Below are 21,362 nucleotides of genomic sequence, written 5' to 3' on the forward strand. Positions count from 1 at the left end.
ACCGTAATACCCTGTATACCACAAAGATCCGGTGCCACACCAGGCACCCATAAATCCAGTGGACCGTACGCGGCCTTAGTTCCCAACTCCTGTCCACCGAGTTGCGACATGTATAAAGCGAATTCAGCCCCCGTTTGACTCTCTCCAAAACCTTTCACTTCCAGTTCGTATTTAGCCTCCAAAGATAGCAGCAGCTCAACTCCATCAAGAACCGGTCGCCCGAACTCGCCGTATCTCCTCCTTCTCGAGAACAACCCCAGCTCTGTTTTCTTGGGATTTATGCCAAGCCCATTGGCTTTCGCCTATCTTTTCAGCTTCCTCAGCGCGCCCCAAAGGATATGCGTGACAGTAGAGGGAACGCGACCACCACCCAAACTAACAACGTCATCATCATAGGCAACTACTTTGCAATCTTTCCTCCTTGAATTGATAACCCATTGTTGTTGTTGTAGCAGTATGTTGTACAATGATGCGGCAGCCCTTGGCGATGAAGGACCCCATCGGGTCTATCCGGTACGTACAAACGGCTGTCATGGGACTGTGACAACCCATTGATAACCAAAAGCCACAAGAGGGTGATAAAACCCCCTGATCACAATCTTCTTCACCGAACTCTCAGCCAGTAATGCATTGATAATTCTGCCCTTGAGCATAACGTCAATTCAGTTCAGCAGAAGAGGGGGCACGCCCATCTCAATCAAAGAACGTCGAATGGATCCCAAATGCCTTCTATATCCAAGAAGGTCGCAAAAGTGTCTGTTCCCGCGTCGTGGAAAGCAATTTCAACTCATCGACCTTTGGTGTAGGCATGCTGGTAGCCGCTAACCAACGATGGGTCAAGAAGATCCCTGATTTACGCATCCAACAGCCTCTCAAGTGTCTTCAAGACGAAAGACCACAAACTGATCGGCCTAAAGTCCTTGGGCCGGGAGTGAACTGGTTTGCACGCCTTGGGAGTGAAAACGGCCCAAACATCCCGCCGCGCAGTTGGCACAAAGCCAAGCAAAATAAAAACCTTAAAATTCTTCTAAAAGACTCATGGCATACGGCCCCGCTCTATACGGCATGCGGCCAGCATTATATGCGACATCGCATAGGGGCCGGTTGATTTGTGGAGCTCAAACGGATTGATCGCCAGGATTATCCTCCTCTCGTTATTATCATTCTCTCAACAACTGACAGTGCCTCAGCACTGCTTTGTATCCGAGAGACATCCAGCCCACTGGCCACATCCGAGCACCCCGGAAAGGGCGTTGCAGTCAGGAGTTTGAGAGTTTCGGAACTAGACTCCGTCCAAGTTCCGTCAGATTACACACAAACCTAGAGGTGAACACCTCTTTCACTGATTCACAGAAGCCGACCCATAAGGCCCTCGTAAGCGATGCCATCTCGCCCTTGTACGGGTTCAGGGACTCTTTATAGAGGTCCTACTCAGTACCTAGCCTGGTACGCCTGGCCTTGTTGTACAGCCTTCTCGTATTCCGCCACAGTTTCCTCAGCTCCCATTCCATCAAGCAGGCTGCGACCTCTTACCTTAAAGCTGTTCACCATGGCCCCTTTTAACGCGTTCGTCGTCAACTCAAGATCCGCTGTACCATCAAGCACAGTGCTAATGGTTCGAAGTTCGATTCTTAAATGGTGGATTTTTGTCCATGGACAAAGACAAATTGATATGTCTATGATAAGATAAGGGGGCCTCCTCGGACGCTCCAATCCGTCAAAACAGTATCATGGAGACTCGTCAGATTTATGTCCATCACCTCTGATCTATTTTTTATACTCAGGCCAAGATCTAGGATAAAATCATTAATCAACTCACCTCTTTTATTGATACCCAAACTCTTCCCTTGTGAGTGGTGTACTTCACATTGCTAAACCCAAAGACCCAATATCTCACGATGTAAGGTTCCTAAATCAAAACAATGTCTACCGAGGTGTTAGAGATTGCAAGAATAATGCACAACTCTTAGCTTTCTCGCTCGAACCCTTTTTTACTTCGAGAACCGGTCACGGCTAAACCGAATTGCGGTCCTTAGTCTGCACTCTATCCCTCAGGTAGCGTTCCGATTCCTCGTCAATAGCCGGCTTCAGAATCAGACAACCGCAACAGGGTTTTGTGGAAAGATTGCGGCTGAAGGAGCAATTCAGTCATCAATACAACCTTGAGCTTCGCCCCTGGTCATTTGGGCACAATGTTCTCAATTGTCTAGCACAAGAAATCCGCCGGCACAATCAATTATCATCTTTTCAATTGTTCCCATAAAAGATTATATCGTCGCTGCTTTAATTATCTGAAAGCATCAACTTATCCCGGTTTCCTACTGCTTACAGTGGGTTGGTCTGACCTTATCGTCAGCTTCCGCACTTTCCATAATGGTCTCCCTCTGGCTCATAGGACCTGTCCGCCTCGCCCCAGCCTGTCGACCAACAGGTACCGTGCGTGTTTTGGGCCTTTTCCTTGTAGTAACATCCCCAGTTGTACGTACCGGATTGAACCCATGGAGTCCTTCATCGGCAAGGACTGCTGCCTCAGTGTACAACACACTACTACAACAACTATCATAGCCCACTGTGACTACTACTATTTTTATTATTCGGTTACAACAATCTCTTGCTTTCTTGGCCTTCGGCTTCGGTTTACTTGGCGGGGTATTCTCACTCGAACTGGATGGATCCTCCTAGCTGGCTATTCAGCGTCTCAAGGTCCTCTTTCACGGCTAACCTATCTCCTTGCGCCTCACTCATTCCGAGATCGAGTGAAATCGGATTCACATTATATAACGCACGATCCGCGGGTCGGGTAGGGAGTGATCCATCAAACCTATGCTTGGTGGAAGGACTAGTCGGACGTACAGAATCCACCTTGGTGTTCTCACCAGCACCGATCAACCCATGGCAGCCGGCTGTACGTACCGGATTGACCCGATAGACTGCCGCCTCAGTGTATAACACACCACTACAACAACAACAACGGGGATGGTCCTATAAGTGAGGAAGATCCAATTAAATTCCTTGTAGGAGAGGATGTAAGGTCACAACGTTTGTTCTTCCTTTTTCGCCGTCATAAGTCGGACCGTGGATGGAAGGCCACACAACAAGCAGAAATCCACCACCACCGTCAGAGTTCCAAGCGGCAACTACTCCTCGGCAGATGAATTAATATGCCGTATGATTTGACTAATGCAATAAATTGTTTTGGGCGTGACACAAAAATATTTGTCACCGTAAGTAGGGATTTCCCCCCAGCGATCGGGAATCCGAACGATCAGGTCCAGGTTCGCGTCAACAGCTTGTGGGTCGTTACTTTTTCTTGATTTTTGTATTAGTCGTGATTTTTTTGTGAGTCGTAATTTTTCTCGTCAGTCGTGACTATTGTTATGGGCTCTCATACTATACGAAGTATATTTCGTATATTTCTCAACAACTACGTGACTCACGCATGACACCACTACTCACGTGCAAACCTTTAAAAAGGTTTAAGTGCCTGGAGAGAGCTCAAAGACAGAAAGAGATGTTCAACTATAATCAAGCCAAAATCATGCTTTATCAACTCAGTATGCCTTGTTTGCATTGCAACCCACATCATCAGCCAATGCCTCATTGGTGTGATTGTTGTTGTTGTAGCCGCAGTAGTATGTAGAGGTAGCGATACTCGTCAAGCTTCAAGGCGAGCAAGCTCGTTCCCGTCCATCGGAGCGTTCGCTGCGGGAACGTTATGACAATTGATTGTTTAAAGGCGTCATATGGAGTATCATAAGCACTCAGTATTTAAGAAACAGCCGGTTCCGCCCGGCCTCTCACTGAGATTATCCACTCGAAATTGCTGATTGCCCGCAATTGCAGCTACTCCGTATATGAAGCATTTCAGTATCCGCAACCTCAGAACTCGGCCGGTAGCTCCCAGCTGAGCTTCTCGTAATGATGATGACTACCACACAAATCGGAGCTTAGAGTCCCAACCCGTACCAGGACATTTGTGTGGTCATCTTAGAAAGCGTCTATCCTTGCAAGCTCAGCTTATCAACGATCTATGCTTAGCCAATTCGTCGGTGTCTATATTTCCATCACTCTTGGCGGCCCAAGAACAAGCCGAGCTGCCTAATAGGCCTCCACATGGTTCCAAGAAGCTGCTTCCATCACCTATCCAGGCTCGACTGCACGTGGCCCAACAGCCTTCAGCGCCGCTTGACCATCCACATATATTGTGACAACCGTTCTCCATCGCTGCGGTACCACGTCTTAACATGCTATCTGGGTTTCTTATGGGAAGTTTCTTCTGTTAAATTTGGGCATGTGGCGAATCCATCCATCTATCTTTAAGGTCGATGAAGAGGTAGACAGTTGTTGTTGTTTCAATCACGAAATTAATTGATCCATTTAATTATTTAATTGAAACTGCTTCAATATCGAAAATGATAATATCAATCACCGTTTTTGAAAAAATATTCAATAAAAAAATGCATATTTAAGTAAAACCAGTAAGGAAAGGCAAATGTCGGGCGGAGCCGACTATATAACACCCTACACTTACTCTACAATTGTAAATTCGGGCATATACAAATATATATGTATATGAGAGCTATATATCTAAATCTGAACCGACTTTCAAACAAATCGTTTGAAAATGGTTGTTACTACGGCCATATTAATGCAAATCCGGCGATAAAAATGTATGGGTGCTACATCCGATTTTAATGAAATCTCGCAGATATGTTGAGATCAGTAACAAGATCAAACAAATCAGGAGGCCACCATAACGCAGAGGTTAGCATGTCCGCCTATGACGCTGAACGCCTGGGTTCGAATACTGGCGAGATCATCAGAAAAAATTTTCAGCGGTGGTTTTCCCCTCCTAATGCTGGCAACATTTGTGAGGTACTATGCCATGTAAAACTTCTCTCCAAAGAAGTGTCGCACTGCGGCACGCCGTTCGGACTCGGCTATAAAAAGGAGGTTCCTTATCGTTGAGCTTATACTTGAATCGGACAGCACTCATTGATATGTGAGAAGTTTGCCCCTGTTCCTTAGTGGAGTGTTAATGGGCAAAATTTGCATTTGCAGTAACAAAACAGTCTGTGCCAAATTTTTTGCAGATCTGTTGAAAATTGTAGTTACTACAGCCATTTAAGTGCAAATCGGCGAAACATATATATGGGAGCTATATCTAAATCTTCTCCGCGTTTTACCAAAATCAATAGCGTTCATCCTTAGATCAAAGAAGTGATGTGTGCAAAATTTCGTGATGATTTGACAACAAATACAAACTGCACTTTGATTACAAGAATACATGGACTCACAGACGGACAGACAGACGGACATGGCTAAATCGAAACAGAAAGTGATTCTGAGTCGATCGGTGTACTTATTAATGGGTCTAGCACTTCTTCTTATTAGCGTTGCAAACAAATGCACAAACTTATAATACCTTATACCCCAGTGGTGGTGTATGGTATAAAAAGGATTGAAATTTTCAATTAATTTTCCAAATGATCCAATTAAAACATTGAAATCTAAAAAGTTGGTCGCACGTTGGAACAACTGTTAACAGCCGGCCAGGTTTGACGATATTAAGATGACAGATTTTTGTTTGCATTCTCTTTTTTGTTATCTTCTTTCTCGCATATTCTCTGCTCACACACGCACACGTAAAAACACACGCACACAAATTTCTTTGTGTGTGTTGGCAAAACGTCGATCAGCTTGATGACAACATGGCGGATATAATTTGTGGTTGTTGTACAAATGAGGCCATGGTTGTTGTACAAATGCGACCACCTTTAATTGTTTCGCCATGATTTAGTACACAGATTTTTACCTCTTGGAACATTAACTTAAGGTGCGTTGATTCAGCAAAAGGCCGTGGGCATCCGTTCAAAAAAAAAAAAAAACTTCCCTGTGGGGGCTCGTCAAAAAATTTCGGGTAAGGGTCCCCTATAGAGTTGTTGTTGTTGTCGTCGCAGTGTGTTGTGCACTGAGGCGGCAGTTGCCATGGCATTGCTATAGATTTGTCGAAATGTGGGACGTATGGGTGAGTCTTTGAAATCTCCTTCCCTTTATATTGTAGGGGACAAAATATGCTTTAATCGAATTTACTTAAGCACAGTATTTGAAAAGTTTTTAAGATTAATTTAAAAAAAATTATTGTATCAATTAATTTTTTAATTGAAACTTCCAAAATTTTCAATCACGATTGTGATAAATAAAAATTCAGATTGAATTAAAAAATTGATTGAATCAATTAATGTTTTAATTAAAAATTGCAAATATAGTTGAAAAAAAAAATCAAATTCAATTAAAAAATGATAAAATCAATTAATTATTTAATTGAAAACGATTTTATTTTTAATAAATATTTTAATTGAAAATTGGTTTGCTATTTTTCTTTCTGTATAGTAGACACATATTTACATGTGGAGATAGCGATCTTTGTCAAGCTCCAATGGGTGAGCAAGCTCGTTCCGCTGGGAGTTATTCGTTAAATTTGGAAAAGAGCACAGTTGTTGTAGCAACTGTGCTCGTTTCACAGTGTTATGTAGCTGCTCCTCATGTTAAAGAACTACAGGTTAACGGACACTACAAACAAACTGAGCGCATAAGTGTGGATATCAAGGAGGACATGCTTTTTTTCAATATTATTATGGGTTAAATTCTTCTGTATTCAATTTAAAAACATTTATCTTTTTAGCGCAAGGAAGCTGAACTTTTAAAAACATTCTTGCCACAAAAGTTTGAATATGTATTGTTTATTCCAATGACTGAAGTACAGAATAATCTGTATCAACACATATTGAGTGCTATAACTAATCGAGATGAAAATTATCGGGGCAAGGGTCTTATAACTGATTACACTTGCCTTCGTAAGGTAATTTTTTTAACATAGAGAGATGTGTTGACGATGATGAAGTTACTTTCTTGTTTTTAAATTTTTTCAGATTTGGACACATCCTAAAGTCTTAGAGGATGCTTGGAAGAATGCTGTTAATGTACGTATAAAATAGTTTAATTTGTAATATATCCTAATCATTCTTACTTTTTTGTTTGCCAACAGCAACGCAATAAAAAGGAAATACGTCAAAAACAGAAAGATCACAACTCGGATGATGACCAACCAGATGATATCTACGACAGCCAGACGGGTCAGATGTCAGTTACAAATGATTGGTGGCGCAGTTTGCTCACTGAAAGAGATTTAGAATCTATAATGCCCAGTAACAAACTGAGGACAATGTTTAAAATTTTGCAAATGTGCGAAGAAAAAGGGGAGAAATGGTATGTCAAACGAAAAAATAACATTTGCAGAAAGAAATAATAATTTTTTATCCATTCATCCTAGCCTGATATTTTCTGCATTTGTCGCAGTCCTAAACGTTGTAGAATATTTCTTTAGGAAAATAACCGAAAATGATGAAACCGTTCGAAAGGAACTAGGTATGTAATTTATAATCACATATAAAAAAAAACAATAACATTTAAATTTATTAATACATAGGCATCAATAGCTCATCTCAGTGGATTCTTGGTAAAGATTATTATCGTTTGGATGGCAAGACTCCGAAATCCATACGCCATGCTATGATAAATGAATTTAATAATGTCCTAAATAAGACAGCCAGAGTGTTTTTGATATCAGCAAAGGCTGGAGGCCAAGGCATCAATTTGATTGGAGCAAATCGTGTTATAATCTTGGATACATCTTGGAATCCTTCCAATGATCAACAGAATATCTTTCGCGTTTTTCGCTTGGGCCAAAAGAGAAATTGTTATATATATCGATTATTGGCCATGGTAAGTTCGCGACTATAACTTCCAATAGGTAGCTTAACATAATACATTTTTGTACAAATTTTTCAGGGCACCATGGAGGAGAAGGTATATTCTCGTTCTGTTACCAAACAAGCTATGAGTTTTAGAGTGGTGGATGAACAACAAATTGATCGGCATTATAATATGGCTGAGCTAGCAGAATTATATATGTATGTATTGTTTTCTTTTTGTTAAAGAACAGAAGTTTTCGTGCTAATTATCTTATGTTTTGTTCCAGTTTAACAATACCCGATCACAGTAATCGACCCACGCCGATTTTACCGCAAGACAGCATACTGGCAAGATTATTGCGCTCTTTCCCCGATTTGGTGTATAAATATCATGAGCACGATAGTTTGTTAGAAAACAAAGTAGAACAAGAACTAAGTGAACAGGAAAAGAATGAGGCATGGACTGCTTACGAGAGAGACCTGCAAATGAATTCGGAAATAAACGAAAAGCAAAATATTGAAGAGTAAGTTTTATGACATACATATACAACATCGTATTTATTTCATTCATCTTTAATGAGTTAGAAATTAGTTATTTCTGCTTTCATAACATTTCATTGGTTACTCTAAGATCTAACTCTCTTATTTGCAGTTTACAAAATAAATTCAATGCGCCCAACTTAGCCAATTATCTATCGCCATTTTCTGGTTTAGACGTGAGTACATCTAATACAAATAACAATAATACTGGTAAAAACGTGAGTATTTTTTTGTTTTTAGTTTTGTTTTTAGTTTCTTAAGTTATTAATTATTATTAATATTTGTATCTTCATTTTTATTAAACCATAAGAAAAGAGAAAAAAATCTTCATATATAACTAAAATGTGGTTCATAAAAAAGGATGCAAATGCAAATTTGCCCATAAACATTCCTCCATGAAAAAGAGGCACACTTGTTACATATCAACGAGTGCTGTCCGAACCGCCAAGTTTAAGCTCAATGATAAGAAATCTCCTTTTTATGGCCGAGTCCGAACGGCGTGCCGCAGTGCCACACCTCTTTGGGGAGAAGTTTTTACATGGCTGTTTCAGCAAAAATTACAAAATAGGGCTGCTGTTTTAGCAAACATTTCCATCTGCTATTTAAAACAAAAAATATGTGCTGTTTTAAATACAAAATTCTGCTGAAATATTAAAAACGTATTACTGCTGAAATGGCCAAAATATGTTGCTTTATGTTGTTGTTGTCTCCACATGTCACTATGTGGAGGTGGCAATAACTCACCTTGTCATATCGAGCTCATATGTAATCAGTATTTATGCATGAGCCGCTCGGCCTCTCACTGAGCCTCTCCGCTCGATACCGCTGATTGTCCGCGACTGTAGTTGCAGCTTCTCCGTATGGAGCATTCCACTATCCGCAACCTATGGATGCTCCCGGTAGCTCCCAGTAGCTCTCAGCTAAGCTTCTCGTAACAGCAATGATAACCACACTGATCGGAGCTCAAAGTTACAGCCTGTGTGATACTCATAGTTCCACAAACGACTGGCGACCACACAGATAATTCGCGACCCAACGTTTTAGACCTGGCTGGAGGGACATATTGGCGATGTCCTCAAATAGTTTGGCACGGCTGACCGTGTTGAACGCCTTCGATAGGTCCAGTGCAACGAGGACCATCCTATCACATGGTCTGGGCTGGTTGAAGCCACGGCAAATGTGTGCGGTGATGGCATGCAAAGCTGTTGTTGTGCTATGCAGTCTTCGAAATCCATGTTGATGCTCGGCGAATGGAAATTCTCCTACGAAGCTCGGGAGGAGTAATGCCTCAAGCGTCTTTGCTACTAGTGAGAAAAGGGAGATCGGTCTGTACGACTCCCCCGAACTCGGGTCCTTTCCAGGCTTCAGTAGTGGGATCACTCTGCCTAAGTTACATTGCTCCAAATGTTCCAGTCACAAATTCCGCTTATGTTCGTTGACTAGCCTGTTTATTTCCAGATTCAGCTCGCTGATTCTGGGTTTAGTGGTGTCCATACTGGGGTTAGTGTCCCCCCTAGGTAACGACCAGCGGGGCATAGTTTTGGCAGATCAGATTGAAGGCTCCACGTTTTGCACGGTGAATGAGGATGCCCCCACTAGGATTTCGAGGAGGTGTAGCAGCTCGCCAGACATTTCCATTGCATCCCCTGATCTCCTAAGTGACGTATCCCGACAAGCCGTCATCTCTTTGGGGTCAGACCACCTCCTCATAATTCTCACCATCGACCGACCACCCGACTTCATAACCTCTGAGCGCCGAACGTTTATCAATCAGAAGAAGGCCGATTTTGCTGGCTTCAGAGAGTATACCAATCGCCGCTTCAGTGAACTGCCACCCCCTCGGACGTGCTAGTGGCCGAGAGGAAATTCCGAGACATCATTAACGTAGCAGCCGCTCGCTTTATACCAGCCGGTTGAATACCTCAAGTGCGGCCTAATTTCCCGGCGCATCGTGATGGGATTCCTTGTACGGACCCCACTAACCCCAGAATCAGCGAGCGGAATCTGGAAATAAACAGGGTAGTATAAGAACATAAGCAGAATTTGTATAGCTTTCGGTTTTTTAACGGGACACATAGAACTACGAGCGCACTATGAAGAATACGTTCGGCAGGACATGAGAAGAAAATGATGAGACGATGGAGCATTTCCAGACCTGAAGAGAGGGGGCTAGGAATGGAGAACAATCAGAGATTTTGTCAGTAGCACGGAATTCCTGACTTTTTATTTTTTGAGGTTACTTTTTAGTATTTAGAGCGCACAACCGATTACTGACTTAGACCCGGTGCGGGATAGCTATGAACACCACACAGGCCTGGAATATTGAGGTCCAACCTGTGTGGTGTTCATTGCAGTCGCGAGAAGCTTAGCTGCGAGCTACCGGGCGCGTCCATAGATTTCGTATAGTGGAGAGCTCCATACGTAGTAGCAGCAACGGCAGTCGCGGACAATCAGCGGTATCGAGCAGAGTCTCAGTGAGAGGTCGGATGGAATTGGCTCTTGCGCAAATGCTGAGTGCCTATAAGGCTCGATATGACAAGACAAGTTATTGGCGCCTTTAAATAATCAATGGCCACCCTGTTCCTGCGGCGATCGGTCCTTTCGACCGGGACGAGTTTGTTCACCTACAGGACCTTGACGAGGATCTCCACCTCCACATGAAAAAGTTGTTACAACAACAACAACAGGCTTAGGTGTGTGCCCATAGTGGCATGGGTCGGTTTAATATTCGCACCTTCTTTTCAACCTATCCAATCTTAATATGCATTTTCCATGAATATTCCATCAATGATTGCTGATAAAAGTTTAAGGTCAACGATTAATAATAATATAATTATAAAAATAGGTTATAAACAAAACCATACATACTTATTTTCAATAACACCATAAACGTAGATAAGTAGCAGATATAATTGTCGTAACTATACTATAGACGGTCATTGTAAGTACGCGTTGAGTTCAATTTAAGGCCGTACAATGCAACAGTGTTTTAACGTCAAGTAAAATGGACACTATCAGTATGCTATTACTACTTAATGAGGTGCATGGTAAAGTTTCCCCCAAGGCCTTGGTAAGACGAATTTTCCATGAATTTGAGTGATTCCCATCAATTAAATAGAAATGCTGTTTTTATTTATTTTTATAATTTTATTTAAATTTTTTATTTGCATATTTTTATTTTATAAAAAACATATACAATTTTTTTTTGTAACTATATGCAATATGTATCCAAAATGACAATAAAATTTGTATAAACACTTGTTTTACCCAAATGCATAAGACTAATTTACAATTAACATATTTGTAATAATTGATTACATTATAATCATATATTTGTATATGTTAATATATGTAAATGTAAAAAAAAATTTAATTTTTTTGAAAATGGTTATTTTTGAGATCTATTGCAAAAACTTTAAGTTGTATACTCTAAAAAAATATATTTAGCAAAAACTTTTTTATACCCACTACCATACGATGACAATATATCAATCTTGACTTTCTCTTAAGCGATCTGAGACCCCCTTATGGTCTTGACTTGTTTTTGTTCGTAACTCTGGGATTGGAAAATTCCATCAGCTGGGCAAGTGACTTATCGTTCTTAATTCAATCGTGTATCTACCCTTTCTCGAACTTGTTTGAGTAGTTCATGTATGTGACAAAATAAAAATGTATTCAGAATCTATCCATGCCGTTCGAGTTGTGAGTACTGTATAAATGTTCCAAATTGGAATTCAGTAAGAGTATTTGACATACACAAAATCTTTGTGATATATCCGAGTACACTTTTTGAAAGAGTACACATTGTCATTCCAATCTACCAACACGGCCCTTGAAGCCTCACACTTAAAAGTATCCGATGCGACCTCCTGGCTTCACCGACCTTCTGGCTTTACTTGTTCACTGCAAAAAATGAGTTCCATTATGATGTCTTCCATATAAGTCATGTAAAGGGTGGTTTTTTTGAGGTTAGGATTTTCATGCATTAGTATTTGAGAGATCACGTGGGATTTCAGACATGGTGTCAAAGAGAAAGATGCTCAGTATGCTTTGACATTTCATCATGAATAGACTTACTAACGAGCAACGCTTGCAAATCATTGAATTTTATTACCAAAATCAGTGTTCGGTTCGAAATGTGTTCATTCACCGTAACGTTGCGTCCAACAGCATCTTTGAAAAAATACGGTCCAATGATTCCACCAGCGTACAAACCACACCAAACAGTACATTTTTCGGGATGCATGGGCAGTTCTTGAACGGCTTCTGGTTGCTCTTCACTCCAAATGCGGCAATTTTGCTTATTTACGTAGCCATTCAACCAGAAATGAGCCTCATCGCTGAACAAAATTTGTCAAAATTTGAACACATTTCGAACCGAACACTGATTTTGGTAATAAAATTCAATGATTTGCAAGCGTTGCTCGTTAGTAAGTCTATTCATGATGAAATGTCAAAGCATACTGAGCATCTTTCTCTTTGACACCATGTCTGAAATCCCACGTGATCTGTCAAATACTAATGCATGAAAATCCTAACCTCAAAAAAATCACCCTTTACAAGTATAAACTGAGATAACAAAGATTATTTTATAACAAAATCCATGGTAGTGGATACTCTAAAATTTGGCCCGGCCGAATTTAGCACATTTAATCTTGTTTTTCTTTTATCAAATGACTTTTTTTTTACCTTAAATACAGATGTCAAGTTTGTTTGGTTCCCGAGGTTTTAATCAACCACTTCTTCAGTCGTTGTTGGGACCAAATAGTACACCGTCTACTACACAACAATATTTGGATATGCTTGCTTATTACAAAAATTTTAACGCCTATGCTGATCTCAATTCATATTCAACGCTTTCCGGCATTGGAGCCGGTAGAATGCCAGTGGGACCATCAACATCTTCTGCTGCAAATCCGCTAGCAGCGCTGGGCGATCTAAGTATGTACGGCTTACCTTCTTCAGCATTACAAGGTTTGGGGGCAACTTCAGCTGCGACCAGTATGAGTTTAGCCAATAGTGTTTTGGCGGGAGCATTACCTCCAATGCCATCCGTTGTATCCTCTGCTGCACCAGCTCCAATGTACACATCACCAGCGCCCTCTTCTGTTGCCAATGTTGCACTTTCCTCTGCAGGTTTGACAAATACCACCAACACTTCGGCAGCATTGAATGCATTTGAACAGTATCAACAATCGTTAAGGAACACATTTCCAAACATGTACAGTTATGCGGGCGATTTTGGTATAGGCTCGTCGGGTTCTACAATTTTAGATAAATCGAAATCGGGCAAAAATTCGAAACACTCAAATAGTAGCGGTAATAAAAACACAATAAATTTACCAGGTGGATCTAAAGTGAACCCAATGGGCATGTTTCCAGGATCCGCTATGTATATGCCACAGCATCAGCAACAACCGCAGCAGCAGCAGCAGCAGCAGCAACAGCATCAATCAAGGCCCAGTTCAAGAAATACTCCTACAGAATTATCCAACAAATCAAAGGCTCAAACACCTTCATCATCATCCTCCTTAGTCGCTTACCCGCCAACATCTAATTCGACATCAACAGTTAACTTAACGTCAGCGGTCAATACTTCATCCGCAAGTACAATGTCAATATCACAAGTCATATCGAATGCATCAAAATCTAATACCAGTGACACGTCAAACAGTCTAATAAACTACCGTCGTTCTGAGCCTAACAGCAATAGTTCAGGACACACAAAAACTGTGCAGCAAACTTCAAATTCATCTACGGGACTGGGTTCTAAACGAACAAATGCCGATCAAACTAATAATAGCACTTCCAACATAAGAACATCAGCCTCCAGCAACAGCAACAGCACACCAAATTCTAGACAGTTGTCCTCTAAAACCCTGAATCCGTCGACTCCTGTACAACAACAACAACAACAATCACATGCGTCAAAACCTGTGCAATCTTCGAATCCTGTGCCGCAACAAAATTCTTCTTCTAATCAAAGATCCTCACAAAAGTCCTCTCACACAAACCAAGCTTCAAGCAATATGACTGCAAAGAATTCCTCTAATTCTGACAATGGTCGATCGACTTCGAATATAGGCATTCTGTACCCCAACTCTAAGGGGCACGAAAAAACTGGAGCCTCCAAACCAAATTCCCCCATGAATATGGGAATTGTGTATCCGAGATCCTCATCGAAAAACTCTAATTCTGAAATGCAAATTATACCCACCTCCTCACCACCGGGAACCACTAGCATAGCAAAGCAATTAAATGATTTGTCGCCGAGCATTTCATTAACGGCTGTCAAGAATTCTGGCCCCAACAACAAAAATGTCAATTCAAGTGCAAAACCAAATGCAGCCACACAAAATATGCAACTAAATAAAGTTCTTCAAAATAATACAACAATAAGGCGAACCACCAGTCCCGTTGCTATGTCTGGAGTAAACTCCTCGAAACCACCGTCTAATGGTAATACCAATAGCAACAGTTCTTCAACTACGCCGACATCTACGCAAAATCACAGCAACATTCTGGCGAGATTTAAGGCCGCAAATAGCAAGACATCCACAAATAATGGCAATAACATTAACAACCCGCCCCCTTTGCACAGAGCGAATACAACATTTGGCATGACTAAGAGCTCCACAGTGAATATTTCTGCGAAGCCATCGTCAGGTTTAACAATAACCAATATTAAGTCTGGCATAAAGCCCTCGCAAAATATTCAAAGCAAACAGCAATTAGGCAATAGTGGTGCTAATCAGGCTTCGACACTAGCTGCAAAACAGCAGGCAGCAGCATCGGTAGCTAAATCAAGCATTCAACGAACTTCTACATCTTCTTCAGGTGTTAACAATCCTTCGACACCTCACACTTCTAACTTACAAAGATCCTCTACGTCATCGTCTTTATCTGGAATTTCATCTATAAAGAGAGCTATTATTAAACGAACCCCACCCAATACACCCAGTGCAACTACCAGCAATAAATTACCCGCCGCCCTATCCTCACCCTCAGTAACCGTAACGTCGAGCAATAAGTTACCCATTATAAGTAGCGTAAAATCGATGTCCCCCGCAATGGCCACCATAACCAAAACAAGCGTTACCAAAAGCAATCAGCCAGCAGTGGCACAGAGTAAACAAAATATAAATTCTGTGTCCAATGTTTCCAAAGCACTTGCCCAAATGCAAAAACGTCTGCCGTCATCGTTGACGGCAACAGCATCGAATCCATCATCAACATCGTCATCGACAAGCGCCTCTAATTCACTGCGAAATACTGTAAATATTCGACCAGTGGATAATAAGCTGAATTCTACAGCCATGGGTGGTGGAGTGTATATTATAGAAACAAATATCAATGATAAGAAAGTTGCAATAGGAGCGCCCACAAAAAGGTGAGTACTTAAATCAATAATAATGTGAGTTAAAATTCAAACATTTGCATATGTTCCCACGAACACCGTATTAAAGCAAAAATAAGAGACTAAGCCAGAGCATTGTACCCAAAAGTGACAACTCTACATAACAAAGTTTTTTGTTGTGTCTCTGTAACTGCAAATCATACAATGGTTCATGGTTTTCTTATCTGCTACAGGTGCAAACAAAGTATTGTACATTAGCCGACCATTTTTTTTTTAATCTACTGAAATCATTTTCCTATGAAGTTTTTTATAGAAATAAACTCTTCAACTTTCTCTTCCTCCAAATACTTTAAATATGATACCAAAAATGTCCCAATAGTTGAACATATCCTGTTGAGGGGGTTTTTGGGACATAGGGCGGCCGCCATACACCTGGGGCCATATTTTTACATTGGATTTCAAGTCTACTTTCACAAACCTTTCATGACACGTTTATATTCAAAGTTAATAATTCATTTTTACTGTAGTTATTTATAAAAAGTTTAATGGTAAAGTTGGATTGAACGGTTTCACTCGGAGGCCAGTTTGGACCTTTGTGTTACCCGAGAAAGAAAGAAAAAAGAAAAAAAAATGTGAAACATCGGACCACATTCACAGGTTATACAGGAACAAAAGAAACAGGAAGAATGGAGAACCTGAGCTGAGGGTGAAACGCCTATTCTTCATGCAAGCACGAATTTGCCTTCGTCGGATCTTATCGCAACCTCCGTCGGAACCATCCCGTCTCGTCCACAAATTTCAAAAGCCCTCCCAGAGGTATGTTCGCAAGATCCCCAGATGACGAAGAACGCCTGCTTAGAAAGAAGAGCCTGCGTCCCTGCAGACCCGGCCGGAATGGACCAAGTGCTCAATAGTCTCTTCTTCAACTTCTGCAGAAGTCGTAATACTGTATTCCCTAGCGCGACGCAGTGCGGCTTATGTCACAGTGTCCGGATATGACCCTTGTCAACTTGCTCAGCAACCTCTTATCGAACGCCAATAACTCCTTCGTCCTCCTCCGGTCGATGACAGGCTATGGAGGTCCGGCAACCATCTCGCTACCCATCCCGCTTTGTCCATCTCATCTACTATGTTCAGTAGCTCGACAAATGACAAGTAGGCAAGACCGGAAGACAAACCTTCCAGGCGCATTCGTCCGCCCATTCATTTCCTGGAACCCCTTAATGTTTGGAAACCCATACCGGAGTCACATCGTGAACCCGGAATCTATCCATAGACTTCAAACAATCAGGCATCCCAAGGCTTTGGGCACTATCATACTGTTCACATAAATTCTGAGTTTTGAAGAGGTATACCCTTTACCAGAATTTCTCTTGTAACGTTGAGTGCGTCGGAATCCCCCGTCGGAAACCCCTGAATCCTTGACTCTATCTTGGAACCATCAGTGAATATCGAGATCTCATCCTCCTCAAACACAGCATTCGCCCCCTCCATACATCCCAAATCCCAATCGGTACCGGTGCAAAATAGTTGGGGATTTTGCACAGTCTACCCTCCGCTTCCATATCATACAAAATGAAACTGTGGCCGCTTCTGTCCTTCTTCAGCAAACCGAGCTCCCTCGGCCGAAGCGCGAACTTGCCGGCGAAGTTTCGGATAAAGGCCTTAATGGGCAGACCTGTGTGCGGGGCGGATCTTAGTGCCCCTGCGACTCCGACGCAGGCCTCTCTCTGGATCTTCTCGAACTCCCTAGTACGAGTCCTCTTATCAACGGCCCTCTACCATACCAGAGCCTCATAAGTCAGTACTGGTCGCACAATGGCAGAATACATCCAATAAATCATCTTGGGGGTTACCCGCACTTCCTTCCAAACATCTTCCTGCAGGTGTAAAAAGCGTACAGTGCCTTACGGATTCTTACCTCCGTATTCCTCTTCTAAGACAGCTTCAAATCGAGGCCTATGCCTAAGTACTTCGATTCCTTCGATAACCGCAGGGACCCGTCCAAAGACGGAAGTCTAAACTCTGGTATCTTGTATCTGCATGGGAAGAGCACTTTTTTCGTCTTCTTTGGCTTGGTCCTCAACCCATTTCTGGGAGCCCATCGCGACAATTTCCTTAGTGACCCTTCTATGATCTCGCTAATGGTCGATAGAAACCAGCCTCGGACCAGCAGCACGACATCATCCGCATAAGCGATTATCTTCGTGCCAACTCCGCCCAGATCCTAAATTTTCATTAATTACAAGAGCCACAGATTTGGGGAGAATACCCCTCCTTTGGGCGTTCCTCTTGTCACCCGACTTCTGACCACTCCTAGGTTCGCATTAATAATCCTGCCACAAAGCATATTACTACTCCATTGTGAGATAATAAGGTTGATCCTCGTACGGCGACTGTTGATCCTATCTCCACGTTATTGAAGGACCCCTTAATATTCAAAAAGGGCGCCATAGTGTCCCTCTTCGGTGAAGAAACGTCTCGTACCACTCCGTGAAGTGCCTTCTCGACCGACCAGCCTTTTAGGAATACATGTTGAGCGCCACTGAAGTTCTCCGGCTTCAGTCCCTCTCTCACCATCAGTTCTGCCAGTCTTTCCAGCGTTTAATAATAATAATCCTTCGTCGTGCTGTGGTTTATTTTTCCCGCCTTGGGAATAAAGACCACACTGACCCTTGGTATGTAAGACAATGCCAAGCCGCTCAGAAAATCCGCTCTAGCTTGGGCAGATTGACTCTAAGGGACTCCTGTTGTGATGTTAATGGGCGGAAAGTACAGACTACCAGTCATATGCCAAGGCCGCATAGGTGGGTATTGCGATATCTTGACCGTCGATTGCATCCTGAACAGGAACACCTCTACTCCTTCTTCTTGAACTTGCCAGGACCTCACGATATTCGTCCCAGCTCCCTGGCGTGTTCTTTCTCTTGGCTTTATTTAAAAGCCTCCTGCTTTCCTCCTGAGTACCTTTAGTTTCGGTGACCACCACGAATGAGTGGTTTAATGCGGCGCTCGGGACATGCCTTCAAAAATGCCACTTTCAGGCCTCTCGTGACAAGATCCACTGCGGCCTCCAGTTTCCTTGTGTCCTCCAGGCCCATTTTCTGCATCTGTTCCTGAACTTCGCCCAGTAGGTCCTCAGATTTCTGTATGTCTCGTCACTATATCGTGCTCGACCTGAAAACATCTTATAGTGATCCCAAAACGGAGCACTTGGTGGTGACGTTCCAGCCCAAGACATTCACCGAGTGGCTGTATGCCACAAGCGTTATATCTGAAACCTGTTCAAACCAGGCAATGCCTCAAAAATTTACTCACCCCTATTGCAGGTATCGTGCTTCCCCAGAGAATGTGGTGTGCTTCGGCTCATCTGTGGCTGCCTCTGAGTGGCAGAGCTGGCAAAATATCCATGCCATTATCGATATTTTATTATTTGTCTGAATATAGATTGTTATTTTTCCTATCGATACTATAGGCAAAGTTAAGTTTTTTGCAAATGGAACAAAAATAAGTGTTTGATACTGAATGTATCCTTTGAACTAACGGGACCAGGGCTATCTTTATGCCTGGCCAAATGAAATTAAATTTGAACTCGGAATCTAATAATTTTTTCTCGTCTTGACTTATAAAATGTGGGGTTTATTTCAATATATCGACAATAGTGATATTGTTTTTCTCAAATATCAAATATTTATAAGCCTAGATAAACTCCATTAAAAATCAAATTAAAATTAAATCTCATAATTCATAGCGTTTTGTTTAATAAAATTGCCCTCAACAATAAGATCGCGATTGCAACTATTGAATGGCTTTAGCTTTTGCATAGATTGGGTATTGCAATCATGTTTCAGACGGAATCTCTACACTGATGCTGAAGAATCTGGATCTGCCTGGAGTCGATTATCTTACAACTGTCCTCAGCCTATCTGAACACTATTATAGTACCCGATGTTTGGAAGATGGGCAGTATGATCCCGCTATTAAAACCGGGAACGGACTCGAGCAAGGGGAAGTGGTACAGACTGATCTTATTTTTCTCATCAGTAGCCAAGACGCATGATGGACTACTTCTCCGATCCTCTCGTTGGACAATTTCCATTTGTTTTAACATCAGCATGCATTTCGAAAGCTGCATATGACCACAACTGATTTTCATGCCATCACCGTACACAAATGTAGAAACACGTATTCAAGTCCTTTGTCGACAAAGAAACCTTGGACTAATGCTTATGGATATTGTGGCTAGACAAATTGCTGCGACCACCTATGTTAGGATAAGGGAGCTTTCTATTTGGTCAAGTGGTGGCTACGGACACTGTGTTATCATTGAAGATATCTGTATCCATTCACAATTGGCCGTCTAATTTTCAATATTTTTTTTTTTTTCTAATTCCACTGTGCGTCACTTGTTTAACTGCCCAGCTAGATTCATGGCAACATCTTCCCTTCTTAACAAATTCAAAGGAACGGTGTTGATTTTATCGTAGCTCTCCGATGAGGATGATTCCATCAAAATACTTAAGAAACCGGTAATTGATCTTTTCTTGGTGTGTGGAAGGATACAATGTTTTAATTTTTCAAGTTTTTCCAAATAATTCCGCAAATTTTGCACTTACCTTCTAATGTAGAACAACTGACTTGAGGTAAAATTGCAACTTCATTTGTCGAGTTTTCTGTACCTGAACACTAGCTGCTGCCATGAATCTTCATTAAAAGTAAATAAAAATGAAACAAATATAAAAATTACCAATGAACAATATTTATATTTTCTACTTACCTCTGCCTTTTTGATCCATTTTGCCGTTAGCTTTTGTATTTACATGTAACGGCTGCTTTTCATAAAACAGCTGACCTTACAACACATGTGCTTAAAGTCGCAAATTTCTGCTGGCAAAAAAAGTCTCAGTAGAAATTTGCATGTTCTCTATTTACTAACTGTCAAAATTTGCTCTCTCTCGCTCTTTCTTCTGCTGGCAAATAAAGTACGCGAACGACTTCCAGTAAAAATTTGTGCAAATTTGGACAAATTTTTTAGTTTCCGAACACAGCTAATAAATAAAAAAACGCTGTCAAAAACATCCCTGTTGACAAATGCAAATAACTTGAATCGTAGTGCAAACGGGTTTGGGAGATTATCTCTGGATTTGGACTTTAATGTAAACATGATTTTGCTTGTTTGACTTTCAAATGTGTTTTTCTTTTTCTACTTTCTTTTAGTGGCGGTGGCACAACTGTTACCAAAGTTCCCCTTCAAAATCCAAATAAACGGAAGAATACAGATCCTTTGTCAAAGGACACTAGCATTGACAGTAAACGTATGAAAAATTAGATAACTTTTTTTGAATGTTTTTGTTTTTTTTTGTTTATTAAGATCGATTATTTATTTTGATTTTCAATTATCGTGTATTTAATTCTCAAGTCTCGTGTATTTAATTTTCATTAATCGGATTTAAAAATTAAGAACAAAAAAAATATTAATATTGGAGTTTATAATTTATTTTTCTATATTGGATGATCATAATGTATATAAATATATGTTAAGATATTTTTTTAACATTTCAAATACATTAAAAAAATTAGCCAATAATTATTTTTTTACGTCGAGATATGTTGTAATTTAAATATCTCTAATATACTTACTATTATGTATACATATTTGTAAACATATTTTCTCGTTAATATACATCCGTATACTAAACTTCGTTTATAGT

The 21,362-nt window shown here is 41.1% G+C and overlaps 1 protein-coding gene across 2 annotated transcripts in view; it reads left to right on the top strand.

Moving 5' to 3' along the window:
• Positions 1-21,191, top strand: part of LOC106086319 (transcriptional regulator ATRX) — a 28,040-nt gene extending 6,849 nt beyond the window's left edge. The window contains exons 7-16 of one of the 2 annotated variants that reach the window (XM_013250947.2): positions 6,686-6,862; positions 6,933-6,983; positions 7,049-7,269; positions 7,334-7,428; positions 7,490-7,785; positions 7,852-7,973; positions 8,042-8,278; positions 8,407-8,512; positions 12,995-15,684; positions 20,869-21,191. In XM_013250947.2, the coding sequence (XP_013106401.2) occupies positions 6,686-6,862; positions 6,933-6,983; positions 7,049-7,269; positions 7,334-7,428; positions 7,490-7,785; positions 7,852-7,973; positions 8,042-8,278; positions 8,407-8,512; positions 12,995-15,684; positions 20,869-20,980 (4,107 nt within the window). In that variant the 3' untranslated portion in view covers positions 20,981-21,191. The remainder of the gene's footprint in view (positions 1-6,685; positions 6,863-6,932; positions 6,984-7,048; positions 7,270-7,333; positions 7,429-7,489; positions 7,786-7,851; positions 7,974-8,041; positions 8,279-8,406; positions 8,513-12,994; positions 15,685-20,868) is intronic. The other variant, XM_013250949.2, reaches the window with a different exon arrangement.
• The last annotated feature ends 171 nt before the right edge of the window (positions 21,192-21,362 follow it).

This window comes from Stomoxys calcitrans, chromosome 3, assembly GCF_963082655.1.
Source record: "Stomoxys calcitrans chromosome 3, idStoCalc2.1, whole genome shotgun sequence".
Taxonomy (NCBI): domain Eukaryota; kingdom Metazoa; phylum Arthropoda; class Insecta; order Diptera; family Muscidae; genus Stomoxys; species Stomoxys calcitrans.